This window comes from Procambarus clarkii, chromosome 54 (assembly GCF_040958095.1).
Source record: "Procambarus clarkii isolate CNS0578487 chromosome 54, FALCON_Pclarkii_2.0, whole genome shotgun sequence".
NCBI lineage: Eukaryota > Metazoa > Arthropoda > Malacostraca > Decapoda > Cambaridae > Procambarus > Procambarus clarkii.
The window spans coordinates 19,881,562-19,898,199 of NC_091203.1; the positions used below are offsets into that span (position 1 = coordinate 19,881,562).

A 16,638-nucleotide genomic window follows, 5' to 3' on the forward strand; every position below is an offset into this window, starting at 1 on the left:
GGTCTTCTTGCCTCCCTTACCGTCTAGAATGACTGTGGTCAGTCCCGCGAGGCTCTTTATTTGATCTGTCTCATCTCATTATGGACTCATATCTGTTTAATATTTACATTTATATAGTAGCTTAAACAGGGTAATACAATTGGAAACATTATAATTAGTGAAGTACATTGAAATTCAAACAATATAACATACACAAATAACTCAATTAAAAATTATGATAAAAAAGACAATCTTAACAATTACTCAAGAAAGTCAATGATTTAATGTACTTGGGAACGGAATGAAATAGTACCACTTTCTCCTGTAGTTGTCACGCCCGTCAATAGATGGCGCTAATAGGTTGGTAGAGCGTTGAGTTGGGTGATACATGAACATACATTTTGTAGGGAGCTTTCCTATTCTTGTTCCACACTCTGTCGTTCGGGGGTGTCTGTTTGTAGTGTGTGGGGGAAGGCAATGGCGCGGGCAGTGTTCCTACCCTCAACATTCTAGTCATTGTCTTCCTTACTGGCCACGCTCCTCCTTTATTACGAGGTTTGGCAGTGTTTTAGTAGTAAGTTTGTGTGTTAATTTATTAGTGTGTAGTAAAGTTCCAACCCCAGGTTTATTTCTGCGTGGGCCTTAAGCCTCTGGCTGGCCCACTAAGTGTTACTTGTTTATATTTTATTTAGGCGGAGTACTAGTATTTGACTCGTATGGTCTTTTTAGTAAGATTTTGCACTAGTTAAGAAACTTTGACACTGATTAACGTAAGTTTAAAGCTTGTTTGGGTTATAGTTGTGCATTGTTGACTGTTTTAGTGGTCTCCAGTGCTGACACTGGAGACGCAGTAAAGGTAAATGTTTAATAATAACTTTAGTATTTCACATGACCCAACAAACTTGTTGGTTTTTAATTTTCAAATTTAGAGTAAATCATATGTATATATCTAACATTTCCTGTAAAATTTCGCTATTTATATGACACACCAGTCTCTAGCCTCGGATGTGAACAGTAAAACGGTTATTAATTTCAGATGTGTTCGTATTCTTGTATATTGCTGCTCTGGACGACCCTGGTAGTGTCCCGGGTATTGGTCGTTGCACAGATTTCCACCGTAAGTAAAATTTAGTTATTAAATCTTAGACACAAAATGTGTTGGCAAAAGGTTAAATATACCTTAATGAGTTTATAAATCGAGGGAATGTAACAAATTTATTTTAATACTTCTTAACCATTTCTAAAGTTGCATGGCTTAATTTAATAAAGCAATGACAAGCTATGCTTAGGCTTTACTTAGTTAAAATAAGTAATGTTAAAATGCTAGACATTTTATCTTAGGAATAGGATAATTTCCTATCGCCCTAAACTAATTTTTAAGCCATAACCCTGATTATCTAAATGGTAATCTTGGTCTGTCATAACATGCCAGGTTGGCCTATCCGGACAACACAAGTTTTTGTCAGTTTTACTAAAGAGCTTATTAATAAGCCTAAACATTAGGCTTCCCTCCCATCTTCTCTCCATCAGTCAGTCTGACAAAAAAAAATCTTGTTAGTACCTTTATCTCGTAAATTGGTGAGGCTGGCCATGAGACCACAACTTGTTTTAACTTTCCTCCCTCCTCTGTGGTTGGGTCGAGCCCCGAGCCCCCAGTGGTGACTACCTCGTCCCCTGGCGCGGCTCCTTCTCTAGTTGTAACTACTGCGCCTTTTAACCCCTCTCTCTCTGGGGGTTCTCACCGCCGTCCTCGTCACGGCCGCCCTCCCTCGATTCCTTCCAGTTCTGCTACCTATCAAGCCTTGTTTGGTCCCGCTTCGTGGGCCAAATATTTTGATCTCCTCCCTCTTGATTCTGCGCCTCCTGACGATTTCTCCCTCCATCGACATCTCATTGATTCCGTGGATGCCTCCATTACTTTCAACCCCACTCGTCTCGGTACACGTGTCGTTGCTGCTCCTTCTCAGGATGCTGCTTCCCGCTTGGCTGCCTTATCCTACCTAGGCGAGACCCCCGTTCGGGTCTCGAAGAACGCTCAGTTGAATGCCAGTGTTGGCACTATTTTGCTCCCGCCCCATGTTGCGACCGGTGTTCGGGACCTGCGCGACTGCCACGACGATATTCGACATATCCTTGCTGCCCAGGGCCATTCTATTCTCCAGGTGGACACGTTTACTCGTCCCCCTCGTGGTAGTCGCCGTCAACCCCTCCGGGTTGTGAAGATTACCTTTGATGGTGGGACCCTTCCACCCTCTGTCATTCTTGCTGGTGCCAGGTGCTCTGTCCAGGAGTACATTCCTTCTCCTCGGCTCTGCAACAAGTGCTGGAGGTTTGGGCATGGTGCCCTCCGCTGCTCCGGGACTGTCTCTCTCTGTCCTTTGTGTGGTGGCGAAGGTCACTCTAAGTCGGAGTGCACTTCTCCCCAGGCTCGTTGCCTCAACTGCGGTGAGACCCATCCTACCTTCTCCCGTGCGTGTGTCCATTACAAGCTTGAGGCAGCCGTCCTCAACTTGAAACACCGGGAGCGTTTATCTTTTCCTGAGGCGAGGCGCCAGGTTCGCCGGCTCCCGCCTTATGCTAATATCTCTTATGCTCGCGTGTTGCGCTCTTCCTCTCCTCGTCCTTCCCGCCTTCCTCAGACTCACAACCGTTTCCGGGCCTTGGACCCTGATGCGCCCACTGCCCCCTCCTCTGTTCCTTTGGGTTCTCTCCCGAAGGATCCTCCTCCTGGTCCTCTGTCTGGGGTTCCCCTTCCTTCTACCCGGTCTGTCGTGTCTCCAGTGTCTTCTTCCTCGTCCCCCTCCGATCCTCCTTCCCATTCTCTTCCTCCATCTATCGGCTCTCCCCACCGCCTGTCGGTGCGGGCGGATGTCCATCGCTCTCCTAACGGCCGTCGTGTGTGCTCTCGTTCGGCTTCTCCTGTTGAGACACTGGAATCCGTTGCCCGGTACGTAGTTGCTGTGACACCGGTCTCTTTAAGTCAGAAGCGTAAGCCTGGCTCCTCTCCTTCCTCTTCCCCGGCGGATAAGAAGGCTTCGCTTTCTTCCTCAGCTCCTCCTTCTGGCTCTGTTGCTCCTTCCCCTCCCGTTTCAGTGCTTGCGCCCCCTGTTCCTGCTATGGAGGTTTCTTTGGCCCCTGCTTCCCTTTCGGTTGCTGCTCTTGCTGGGGTGCGCTCCCCTCTTTCTCCTCCCCCTCTTCCTGCTGCTGTCCTTGACTGCTCCTCTCCGTTGTCTCCTCCTCTTCCTCCTAATCCTCCTCCTCCGGACCCTGCCCGCCCACCTCTGATCTGTTCTCCCGTTTCCTTCCCTCAGTCTTTGCTCAGTTTACCCATGCCCCCTAACCCTGACTTTGCTGACCCTGATCCCGACCCTGATATTCTTTAACGTGCTCTGTTGCTCTTTCGCCTTTGTTTCTTCCTTGTTCTCTGTTTTTGTCCTTTCTCTTCTCGTCGTTGTCCATTCTTCAATGGAACGTTCGAGGTTTTTACGCCAATTTCCTCGAACTCCAACTTCTGATTTCGCGGTTTTCGCCCCTTTGTGTCTGTCTCCAGGAGCCAATGCTTGGTGCTCGTCCTGGTCGTTTTCGTGGCTATTCCTTTCTCTCCCCCCCCCCCAGCCATTGCTGGGGCTTCTAATTCTTCTGCTCTCTTGATTCGGGCTGATGTTCCCTTTGTTCCTTTACTTTTTCCTTCGCCTCTCCATTGTTCTGCTGCTCGTATCTTTGTGGGGAAATGGTACACAGTTTGTTCCATTTATCTCCCCCCGAGTGTCCCGCTCTCTCTTCCTGATTTGAAACACCTCCTAGACTCCTTGCCGGAGCCTGTGCTCCTGCTGGGTGACTTCAATTGTCGTCATTCTCTTTGGGGTGACGTTCTGACGAATACCCGGGGTCGTCTCCTTGAGCCGTTTCTCCTCTCTTCTTCCCTGTCTCTTCTGAATTCTGGTGAGCCCACTCATTTGGACTCTCGGACTCGCACCCTTGCTTGTCTTGATCTTTCTCTCTGCTCTTCTTCTCTTTACTTAGATTTCACGTGGCAGGTTCTTGATAACCTCCATGGAAGTGATCATTTCCCCATCCTTGTTTCCTTTTTCTCTTTTCGCCCTTCCCTCTCTTTCCCTAGGTGGCAGTTTGCTAAGGCAGACTGGACCCTATTTACCCTCAGTGCTGCTCTCTCTGACCTCTCCCTTCTGCCTCTCTCTCGCGCTCTCCTCCTTTTTCATGACACTGTCTTCAACGCTGCCCTCCGCTCTATTCCTCGCTCTTCCTCTCGGGGTCCACGGAAGTGCGTTCCCTGGTGGAATGCGGACTGTGCTCGGGCTGTCCGCTGTAAGCGTGCAGCCTGGAAGAGGCACCGCCGTAGGCAGACGACCGATTCTTTTCTTTTCTTTCGGAAAGCGAGTGCGGTGGCCCGTAGGGCCATCCGTACGGCTAAACGTGAATGTTGGGCATCTTATGTCTCAACAATTACGTCCGAAACCCCTCTGGCCCAGATCTGGGAGCGTATCCGCAAGATAGCGGGTAAGTTCGCTCCCGATGTTTCACCGGTCCTTCACCTCCATGATACTCTTGTGGCGGACCCGTTGCAGGTCGCTTCCGAACTGGGTTCCCACTTTTCTTCTGTTAGCTCTGGTCTTCATCTTCCCCAATCTTTCCTTCTTCGTAAACCTGTCCTTGAGTCTCGTCCTTTAGATTTCTGCACTCATCTTCCGATTCCCTATAATGATCCCTTCTCTCTCTCTGAACTTCGTTCTGCCCTGGCCCTCTGCGGTTCTACGGCGGCGGGCTCCGATGGTATTCATTATGAGATGCTTCGCCATCTCCCTCCGAGCACGTCTCAGTATTTACTGAGTCTGTATAATCGGATCTGGGAGTCGTCGTCAGTCCCTGAGGACTGGCTCGATGCCGTTGTCCTCCCTGTTCGCAAACCGGGGTCTCTGGGTACTTCCCCTAAGGACTTTCGCCCTATTGCTCTCACAAGTTGTGTCTGCAAACTCTATGAACGTATGGTTAACGTTCGTCTGATGTGGTTCCTGGAACACCATCACCTCCTCTCCCCTTCTCAATTTGGTTTCCGCAAGTGCCGCAGCACGACAGATGTCCTGGTGAACTTGGAGGTCTATATTCGTACTGCTTTTGCTGCGAAGACCTCCGTTGTTGCCGTCCCTTTTGACCTAGAAAAGGCTTACGACACCACTTGGCGTTATCATATCCTATCTCAACTTCATTCTTTTGGCCTTTGTGGTCATCTCCCTCTCTTTCTCCGCAGCTTCCTCTCTCGTCGTTCCTTTCGGGTGCGCCTTAGTACCGCTCTCTCTCCCTCTTTTCAGCAATACGAAGGTGTGCCCCAGGGTAGTGTTCTGAGCACTACTCTTTTTCTGGTTGCCCTCAATGGTCTTCTTTCCTCTCTTCCTTCTGGTGTCTTCTCCGCTCTCTCTGTCGATGATCTTACCCTTTGTTGTCAGGGTGATGATTCGCCTCTCCTTCAACGCCGGCTTCAACTTGCAATTGATGCCGTGTCGTCTTGGGCCACAGGTCATGGCTTCAAGTTCTCTACTTCTAAGACTTGTGCCATGACTTTTACGCGGAAACGGGTTGTTCTTCGTCCCTCTTTGTCACTTTATGGTCATCCCCTTGAATACAAAGATTCCGCGAAGCTTTTGGGGTTATTCCTTGACACTCGTTTGTCTTGGTCTCCCCATATCTCTTACCTCCGTGTTGAGTGCTCTAAGGCCCTTACCCTCCTTCGGGTCTTGTCCCATACTTCTTGGGGGGGCAGATAGGCGCACTCTCCTTGTTTTACATTCCTCTCTCGTCCTGTCTAAGCTCGATTATGGTTGCCCTGCTTACTCGTCTGCTTCTCCTTCTACTCTTCGCCGTCTTGATGCTTTGCACCATACTGGGTTGCGCCTCAGTTCTGGTGCCTTTCGTTCGACTCCCATCCTTAGCTTGTATGTTGACACTGGCTTCCTGTCTCTCCAGGAGCGCCGAGATCTCTACTGTCTTCGCTATCTTGTGCGGTCCTTGCAACATCCTTCCTCTCGCCTCTGTCGTGCTTTAACTTTTACCCCTCCTGCGGTTCCTGTTCCTCTTCACCGCCTCCCTCTTTCTGTCCGGTTATCTCGCCTACAGGATTCTCTTTCCGTTCGTATTTCTGATGTTTCTCCTCGTGTTGTTCCTTCTTTGCCCCCGTGGAGGGTCCCTCTTCCGCGGTTTTGTACATCCTTGACCCGTATCACTAAAGCTTTTACCCCTCCTACGGTTCTAAAACGCCTTTTCCTCGAGCACTTTTCTTCTCACTCCCGCTCCGTTTCTGTCTTCACCGATGGATCTAAGTCAGCGGACGGTGTTGGCTACTCTTTTGTTTTTCGTGATTGCACTTATATGTGTCGCTTGCCTCCGGAGACTAGCATCTTTACGGCGGAACTTTATGCTATTCTCTAGGCTCTTTGTCTCCTGCTTTCTCGTTGTCAGTCTTCCTTTGTGGATGTTGTTGACTCTCGTAGTGCCCTCATGGCTCTCGGGTCCTTTAATCCGGTTCATCCAGTAGTTGTCGAGATCCAGCATTGGCTGTTTCTCGTTCACAGCAAATTTAAGTCGGTTGAGTTTTATTGGGTTCCCCGCCATATTGGTGTGTCTTTAAATGAGCGTGCGGATGCTGCCGCCAAGGAAGCTGTCCGCTCTTGTCCCATCTCTCGTAAAGGCATTCCGTATTCCGACTTTTACCCGGTTATCCATTCCTCAGTCCTTACCCGTTGGCAGGCTTCTTGGTTGTCTGTTACTGGTAACAAGCTACGTACTCTTAAATGTTGTGTTTCCTCGTGGCCGTCCTCCTTCCACCGTAACCGGCGGTGGGAAACGGCTCTGGCGAGGTTGCGTATTGGCCATACTCGCTTAACCCATGGTCACTTGATGGAGCGCGGCCCTGCTCCTTATTGTCCTAGTTGCATTGTCCCTCTTACGGTCGTGCATGTCCTTCTTGAATGTCCTGACTTCCAGGACGAGCGTGTGTCTTGCTTTCCGACCGCCCCTCGCAGTCACCTGTCCCTCGATAGAATTCTTGGTGACTCGGATACTTTTGATACGTTCGCCTTATGCGTTTTTGTTCTCGTATTGGCATCTTTGGTGATATTTAGCGCCCTCTGATTATTTTGCGTATTTGATGGTGCTACATAGCCTTCCCGGTTTGGTGCCTTCTTTTGATTATTACTTACTTACTTGTTTTAACTTTTCTACATTAAAAGTGTTAAAGTTTTCGAATTTTAGTGTTGAAACATTATGAAATGTGTTAATAATGGCACAAGTGTGTTAGTCTTCAATGTCTAGAATATTGGGTGTTTAAATTTCATAAGTTAATTTTTGCAGCAATGAATTTGTACCTTGCTTAACAAACTAGCAATTAAATTGCACAACCTCGAGGGAGGTTGGTTGAGGCTTTCAGTCAGGGACTAGTGTGATGTAAATAAGATCAGCTTCTTTTAAAACTTGATTGTATATAGCTTCCCGAGGACCCTAAAAAAAAAAATTAATAATGCTACCATGGCACAATCGGTTGAACGTACGTTATATATATAATACGTGCAATTGCATGGTAGAGACTGTCGGAAAATCCGACACCATTTAATAATATCATACAGGCAGATAATATTGCTGCATTGTATAAACAAGTTAACCTATAGAAAATGTAACTTGTAGTGGAATTTTCCGTCTATAGAAAACGGGATATTACCACATACTATTATAAATTCACCACCTATTATGGTGGGAATTATTCTTAAATACATTAGTCTTTGGACTTTACCATCATAATAACATCTCGTATAAATTAACTTAATTTTCAGTATTAAAATAGAGTAAATGTGACCCTTCTATCACTTACTGTCATGTGGACAATGTAGGCCAGTTGCGTCAGTGGTGAGGGAGGGGTCAGCCATTGTTATTGTACTTAGACCAGAGGCACGGGAGCAAATTCGGCTCCTGTTAATTTTACTTGGACGAAGTGTTATGGAAACCAAAGGTGTACCATCATCAACACACTGTCAACAAATACAAGTTAAGTGTTCTGCCGAAACCCATTTATCTATCATTTGTGGCCATTAATGTCAGTAGATAGAGGCGAGCCGGTTAGAATACGAACTGCCTCTTAATAAAAGGTAATTAAGCCTAGGTCTTTATGGTTCAATGTACAGTGTTTTCTCTGATATAGCTGTCATATATTAGGATTCTGGCTTTACAGCTAACGCCCTTTTGACAGGTCAAGACGAGGAAGCATGCTTTGTGTATCAGTTACCAGGGTGATGGAAGCTACCTCACACGAGGAAAATTTGGTGTCTATATCCTAGTTATACATGGTGGACTAAGGCCTGCTGTACAATAAGATAAGGAACCTCTTCAATGTTTAACAATATATGTAGTTTAATACTGTGGTTTGATTGGTTGCATATATATAAATTCAATATAAACCCCCCCCCCCCTAATGTGTAGAGGATCGATTTGTGAGATTATTGTAGAAATACAGTCCACTTAACATCATACAAATTGCTATCGAAATATATAAATTAACGTAAATATAAATTCATATAAATTAAATAAATAAAAATCTCACAGGTCGGTTCCCACAGAGACCTGGGCAAAAACTAAATACATAATATAACCTTCAATAAATATGAACCTTGGTGCAAAATTTAGTTACCTAAATTTACACAATGCTAGATTTTTTGGTGAAAGCCTCCTACATTTTGGCCATTAGTAAATAAATTCTACTAAATTTATAGCAAGCTTGCTACTCCTTACTTCTGTACATCATTTAGGCTACTTCATTCCTTACCAACACACCAGCCAGGTTACAGGAGTCAGACCAGAGGACCGGGAGGTGCGAGTAGCTCCAGCTCTTAGGGGTCATCGGGTCAACAGGGCACTGGTCCAGTTGTAGGTGGCGGCCCGGGTGTCGGCAGCGGTCCAGCTGGTACTACTGGTCAGTCACCAGCGGTGACAGGACTGGACAGTTTAGCAGCGGACCTCGAGCTACCTCTGGCAGCAGTGGTCCGGCTCCATACACTGGTGCAAGGTATGGCAGTCCTCAAGTGAGCAGAGTGGATGCACTATTTAACCCCACTGTCACCCAGTTCGTCACCATCGACCGCTTCGTCACCCTCACTGATCAGGCTTTCCAGAGTGTGGCTGTCACCCTCGCTTCCCTCACCGTCCAGACTGTCGCCACTGGAACTCGCGCGGTGAGTACTTGGTATGTATTGTCCCCCTCCCCGCTCAGCTCGTTGTCGCCGTCTGGGGGCTTAGTGGGCGGCTGCCGGAGTGTGATGCTCCTTGGGACAGTCCTCTGTCCTTTTCTAGCCTTGTGCTCCTGCTGCCGTCCTCTCCAATTCTGCTGGGCATCTTTTCCTTTTCCTTCTGTTTCGTTTTTCTCCCCCCTCTTCTCCTATCTGCTTGCCGTTTCCTGCCGACCTTTTGCTCGTTCTGGTTCTTCCCTTGGACTTCTTCTACTTTGACGCCCGGGTGCTTGAGGAGGCATACTCTTGCACCCGTAGAACTGCAGTACCCGACGTCGAGAGCGAGGGGAACCTTTTATTGTCAATCCCCACTTCGTCACTGAACCCGATCTCGATGGACTGTCGGTTTCTTAAGGTGGCGTTTGTGGGGCGTATACTCACGACGCACCCCTAGGAGGCCCCGACAAGATCGGCGATAGCTTCTTGTTGGGTGTCCTGCCTCTAATTGTGGCTCCATGGTGGGTGTGGGGGCACATTCGTGAGTGAATTCGTAATTTCGTCAAGATGATAACCCCTGTTTCGGCTGCTTCTGGCTTACCTTTTCAATCTCGTGGGGTGGGCGACCAAGCCCCCGAGTCGGTCCGTATTGGAAGACCGGGCTCTGTAGCCTCCGCTGCATTGGGCCCCGACCTTGCTCCTCCTTTGGCCTCTCTGACTTCTTCCCCTGGCTCCCCTCCCTCCTCTGTGGTTGGGTCGAGCCCCAAGCCCCCAGTGGTGACTACCTCGTCCCCTGGCGCGGCTCCTTCTCTAGTTGTAACTACTGCGCCTTTTAACCCCTCTCTCTCTGGGGGTTCTCACCGCCGTTCTCGTCACGGCCGCCCTCGCTCGATTCCTTCCAGTTCTGCTACCTATCAAGCCTTGTTTGGTCCCGCTTCGTGGGCCAAATATTTTGATCTCCTCCCTCTTGATTCTGCGCCTCCTGACGATTTCTCCCTTCATCGACATCTCATTGATTCCGTGGATGCCTCCATTACTTTTAACCCCACTCGTCTCGGTACGCGTGTCATTGCTGCTCCTTCTCAGGATGCTGCTTCCCGCTTGGCTGCCTTATCCTGCCTTGGCGAGACCCCCGTTCGGGTCTCGAAGAACGTTCAGTTGAATGCCAGTGTTGGCACTATTTTGCTCCCGCCCCATGTTGCGACCGGTGTTCGGGACCTACGCGACTGCCACGACGATATTCGACATATCCTCGCTGCCCAGGGCCATTCTATTCTCCAGGTGGACACGTTTACTCGTCCCCCTCGTGGTAGTCGCCGTCAACCCCTCCGGGTTGTGAAGATTACCTTTGATGGTAGGACCCTTCCACCCTCTGTCATTCTTGCTGGTGCCAGGTGCTCTGTCCAGGAGTACATTCCTTCTCCTCGGCTCTGCAACAAGTGCTGGAGGTTTGGGCATGGTGCCCTCCGCTGCTCCGGGACTGTCTCTCTCTGTCCTTTGTGTGGTGGCGAAGGTCACTCTAAGTCGGAGTGCGCTTCTCCCCAGGCTCGTTGCCTCAACTGCGGTGAGGCCCATCCTACCTTCTCCCGTGCGTGTGTCCATTACAAGCTTGAGGCAGCCATCCTCAACTTGAAGCACCGGGAGCGTTTATCTTTTCCTGAGGTGAGGCGCCAGGTTCGCCGGCTCCCGCCTTATGCTAATATCTCTTATGCTCGCGTGTTGCGCTCTTCCTCTCCTCGTCCTTCCCGCCTTCCTCAGACTCACAACCGTTTCCAGGCCTTGGACCCTGATGCGCCCACTGCCCCCTCCTCTGTCCCTTTGGGTTCTCTCCCGAAGGATCCTCCTCCTGGTCCTCTGTCTGGGGTTCCCCTTCCTTCTACCCGGTCTGTCGTGTCTTCTGTGTCTCCTTCCTCGTCCCCCTCCGATCCTCCTTCCCATCCTCTTCCTCCCTCTATCGGCTCTCCCCGCCGCCTGTCGGTGCGGGCGGATGTCCATCGCTCTCCTAACGGCCGTCGTGTGTGCTCTCGTTCGGCTTCTCCTGTTGAGACACTGGAATCCGTTGCCCGGTACGTAGTTGCTGGGACACCGGTCTCTTTAAGTCAGAAGCGTAAGCCTGGCTCCTCTCCTTCCTCTTCCCCGGCGGGTAAGAAGGCTTCGCTTTCTTCCTCAGCTCCTCCTTCTGGCTCTGTTGCTCCTTCCACTCCCGTTTCAGTGCTTGCGCCCCCTGTTCCCGCTATGGAGGTTTCTTTGGCCCCTGCTTCCCTTTCGGTTGCTGCTCTTGCTGGGGTGCGCTCCTCTCTTTCTACTCCCCCTCTTCCTGCTGCTGTCCTTGACTGCTCCTCTCCGTTGTCTCCTCCTCCTCCTCCTCCTCCTCCGGACCCTGCCCGCCCACCTCTGATCTGTTCTCCCGTTTCCTTCCCTCCGTCTTTGCTCAGTTTACCCATGCCCCCTAACCCTGACTTTGCTGACCCTGATCCCGACCCTGATATTCTTTAACGTGCTCTGTTGGTCTTTCGCCTTTGTTTCTTCCTTGTTCTCTGTTTTTGTCCTTTCTCTTCTCGTCGTTGTCCATTCTTCAATGGAACGTTCGAGGTTATTACGCCAATTTCCTCGAACTCCAACTTCTGGTTTCGCGGTTTTCGCCCCTTTGTGTCTGTCTCCAGGAGCCGATGCTTGGTGCTCGTCCTGGTCGTTTTCGTGGCTATTCCTTTCTCTCCCCCCCCCCCCAGCCATTGCTGGGGCTTCTAATTCTTCTGCTCTCTTGATTCGGGCTGATGTTCCCTTTGTTCCTTTACTTTTTCCTTCGCCTCTCCATTGTTCTGCTGCTCGTATCTTTGTGGGGAAATGGTACACAGTTTGTTCCATTTATCTCCCCCCGAGTGTCCCGCTCTCTCTTCCTGATTTGAAACACCTCCTAGACTCCTTGCCGGAGCCTGTGCTCCTGCTGGGTGACTTCAATTGTCGTCATTCTCTTTGGGGTGACGTTCTGACGAATACCCGGGGTCGCCTCCTTGAGCCGTTTCTCCTCTCTTCTTCCCTGTCTCTTCTGAATTCTGGTGAGCCCACTCATTTGGACTCTCGAACTCGCACCCTTTCTTGTCTTGATCTTTCTCTCTGCTCTTCTTCTCTTTACTTAGATTTCACATGGCAGGTTCTTGATGACCTCCATGGAAGTGATCATTTCCCCATCCTTGTTTCCTTTTTCTCTTTTCGCCCTTCCCTCTCTTTCCCTAGGTGGCAGTTTGCTAAGGCGGACTGGACCCTATTTTCCCTCAGTGCTACTCTCTCTGACCTCTCCCTTCTGCCCCTCTCTCGCGCTCTCCTCCTTTTTCATGACACTGTCTTCGACGCTGCCCTCCGCTCTATTCCTCGCTCTTCCTCTCGGGGTCCACGGAAGTGCGTTCCCTGGTGGAATGCGGACTGTGCTCGGGCTGTCCGCTGTAAGCGTGCAGCCTGGAAGAAGCACCGCCGTAGGCAGACGACCGATTCTTTTCTTTTCTTTCGGAAAGCGAGTGCGGTGGCCCGTAGGGCCATCCGTACGGCTAAACGTGAATGTTGGGCATCTTATGTCTCGACAATTACGTCCGAAACCCCTCTGGCCCAGATCTGGAAGCGTATCCGCAAGATAGCGGGTAAGTTCGTTCCCGATGTTTCACCGGTCCTTCACCTCCATGATACTCTTGTGGCGGACCCGTTGCAGGTCGCTTCCGAACTGGGTTCCCACTTTTCTTCTGTTAGCTCTGGTCTTCATCTTCCCCAATCTTTCCTTCTTCGTAAACCTGTCCTTGAGTCTCGTCCTTTAGATTTCTGCACTCATCTTCAGCTTCCCTATAATGATCCCTTCTCTCTCTCTGAACTTCGTTCTGCCCTGGCCCTCTGCGGTTCTACGGCGGCGGGCTCCGATGGTATTCATTATGAGATGCTTCGCCATCTCCCTCCGAGCACGTCTCAGTATTTACTGAGTCTGTATAATCGGATCTGGGAGTCGTCGTCAGTCCCTGAGGACTGGCTCGATGCCGTTGTCCTCCCTGTTCGCAAACCGGGGTCTCTGGGTACTTCCCCTAAGGACTTTCGCCCTATTGCTCTCACAAGTTGTGTCTGCAAACTCTTTGAACGTATGGTTAACGTTCGTCTGATGTGGTTCCTGGAACACCATCACCTCCTCTCCCCTCCTCAATTTGGTTTCCGCAAGTGCCGCAGCACGACAGATGTCCTGGTGAACTTGGAGGTCTATATACGTACTGCTTTTGCTGCGAAGACCTCCGTTGTTGCCGTCCTTTTTGACCTAGAAAAGGCTTACGACACTACTTGGCGTTATCATATCCTATCTCAACTTCATTCTTTTGGCCTTCGTGGTCATCTCCCTCTCTTTCTCCGCAGCTTCCTCTCTCGTCGTTCCTTTCGGGTGCGCCTTGGTACCGCTCTCTCTCCCTCTTTTCAGCAATACGAAGGTGTGCCCCAGGGTAGTGTTCTGAGCACTACTCTTTTTCTGGTTGCCCTCAATGGTCTTCTTTCCTCTCTTCCTTCTGGTGTCTTCTCCGCTCTCTATGTCGATGATCTTACCCTTTGTTGTCAGGGTGATGATTCGCCTCTCCTTCAACGCCGGCTTCAACTTGCGATTGATGCCGTGTCGTCTTGGGCCACAGGTCATGGCTTCAAGTTCTCTACTTCTAAGACTTGTGCCATGACTTTTACGCGGAAACGGGTTGTTCTTCGTCCTTCTTTGTCACTTTATGGTCATCCCCTTGAATACAAAGATTCCGCGAAGCTTTTGGGGTTATTCCTTGACACTCGTTTGTCTTGGTCTCCCCATATCTCTTACCTCCGTGTTGAGTGCTCTAAGTCCCTTACCCTCCTTCGGGTCTTGTCCCATACTTCTTGGGGGGCAGATAGGCGCACTCTCCTTGCTTTACATTCCTCTCTCGTCCTGTCTAAGCTCGATTATGGTTGCCCTGCTTACTCGTCTGCTTCTCCTTCTACTCTTCGCCGTCTTGATGCTTTGCACCATACTGGAATGCGCCTCAGTTCTGGTGCCTTTCGTTCGACTCCCATCCTTAGCTTGTATGTTGACACTGGCTTCCTGTCTCTCCAGGACCGCCGTGATCGCTACTGTCTTCGCTATCTTGCGCGGTCCTTGCAACATCCTTCCTCTCGTCTCTGTCGTGCTTTAACTTTTACCCCTCCTGCGGTTCCTGTTCCTCTTCACCACCTCCCTCTTTCTGTCCGGTTATCTCGCCTGCAGGATTCTCTTTCCGTTCGTATTTCTGATGTTTCTCCTCGTGTTGTTCCTTCTTTGCCCCCGTGGAGGGTCCCTCTTCCGCGGTTTTGTACATCCTTGACTCGTATCACTAAAGCTTTTACCCCTCCTACAGTTCTAAAACGCCTTTTCCTCGAGCACTTTTCTTCTCACTCCCGCTCCGTTTCTGTCTTCACCGATGGGTCTAAGTCAGCGGACGGTGTTGGCTACTCTGTTGTTTTTCCTGATCGCACTTATATGTGTCGCTTGCCTCCGGAGACTAGCATCTTTACAGCGGAACTTTATGCTATTCTCTATGCTCTTCGTCTCCTGCTTTCTCGTTGTCAGTCTTCCTTTGTGGTTGTTGTTGACTCTCGTAGTGCCCTCATGGCTCTCGGGTGCTTTAATCCAGTTCATCCGGTAGTTGTCGAGATCCAGCATTGGCTGTTTCTCGTTCACAGTAAATTTAAGTCGGTTGAGTTTTGTTGGGTTCCCAGCCATATTGGCGTGTCTTTAAATGAGCGTGCGGATGCTGCCGCTAAGGAAGCTGTCCGCTCTTGTCCCATCTCTCGTAAAGGCATTCCGTATTCCGACTTTTACCCGGTTATCCATTCCTCAGTCCTTACCCGTTGGCAGGCTTCTTGGTTGTCTGTTACTGGTAACAAGCTACGTACTCTTAAATGTTGTGTTTCCTCGTGGCCGTCCTCCTTCCACCGTAACCGGCGGTGGGAAACAGCTCTAGCGAGGTTGCGTATTGGCCATACTCGCTTAACCCATGGTCACTTGATGGAGCGCCGCCCTGCTCCTTATTGTCCTAGTTGCATTGTCCCTCTTACGGTCGTGCATGTCCTTCTTGAATGTCCTGACTTCCAGGACGAGCGTGTGTCTTGCTTTGCGACCGCCCCTCGCGGTCACCTGTCCCTCGATAGAATTCTTGGTGACTCGGATACTTTTGATATCGTTCGCCTTATGCGTTTTTGTTCTCGTATTGGCATCCTTGGTGATATTTAGCGCCCTCTGATTATTTTGCGTATTTGATGGTGCTACATAGCCTTCCCGGTTTGGTGCCTTCTTTTGATAATTACTTACTTACTTGGTATGTATTGTGACAAACGATGGTCTGGACGCTGAGCTTAGACTAGCTAAATGTTGTCTTACACAGGTGGTGCAGACGCCGGTGGATGACCGCGTCGCCCTCCAGACAACGGTAGTTGTCAGACCTAAAACATTAACGGTCACAAACGTGCAGTCAGACTTCAGGATTGTGACTGAAAAGTCTTTAGACTACGTAACCATCGCCCACACCTCGTACGTCATCATGCAGACCACCTACACTACTACAGCTACCCAAGTGAAAGTTTGATGCCAAGTCGACATTAATGTAATGTAACTGCCAGCCTCTTGATTACTTGTAAAGGTACTGGCTAATTAACCACTTACTCCCACAGGCTGTCGTACACGACAACGCTGGTGAGAACAAACGTCAATACTAAGAGTACAGTGTTCACGGATTACCTCACAGTCACTGACACGGTCCTCGTCCCTGGAGCCCGCTACGTCTATAGACAACCCTAGCACGTTCAATCGTGTAAAGATTTTAAAGCACGTAATATTAAACATTTAACAGTATCGGGCTGTGTGAGCTATTAAACTAAATAAAGGCATTGGGTGTTCGTCTAATACCTTACTTCGTGTACATGATAAATAATTGTATGCATATTTAATACTTGAAATGCAATCTGTTGAGAGAATAGCGTATAGATGTAAGCCTTATTCCTGAGGTTTAGAAAGCGTGAGTGTTACACTAAAAGGTGTCATTGGAGAAAAAATGTCTAGTAAACCAGCTACTAACTATTCAGCACACAAATCCTTGGAGATAGTCGGTAATCCAATTATACACATCGCAGGTAAGTCGTGAAAACATCATGGCCACGGGAGTGCGCCAAAGGAGAACACTGTTAGTATATGACTACATTATACATATTTCTTAATGTATTTATTGAGGAGCTATTTTACTGAAATAACTTGCTGGCAGCTAGGCTAACAAGCCTTCCTTTATCACTCATTTGAAGATTGACTGAGTGGTATATACGTTTAAGATAACTTCATGGCTAACCATGTGGTTAACTTAATTACTTAGTCAATTGATTAATTGATGATCGGCAATGAAAATTAAGCTTCTATATAAATCTCTACCCATGT

At 49.2% G+C, this 16,638-nt stretch overlaps 1 protein-coding gene across 1 annotated transcript; it reads left to right on the plus strand.

Annotated features, from left to right (window-relative positions):
- The first annotated feature begins 425 nt into the window (after positions 1-425).
- Positions 426-16,187, plus strand: LOC138352639 (uncharacterized). The gene is made up of 4 exons (XM_069305165.1): positions 426-553; positions 1,016-1,096; positions 15,599-15,744; positions 15,885-16,187. The coding sequence occupies exons 2-4, from the start codon at positions 1,016-1,018 to the stop codon at positions 16,009-16,011; spliced, it is 354 nt and encodes a 117-aa protein (XP_069161266.1). The 5' UTR covers positions 426-553; the 3' UTR covers positions 16,012-16,187.
- Positions 16,188-16,638: the final 451 nt, after the last annotated feature.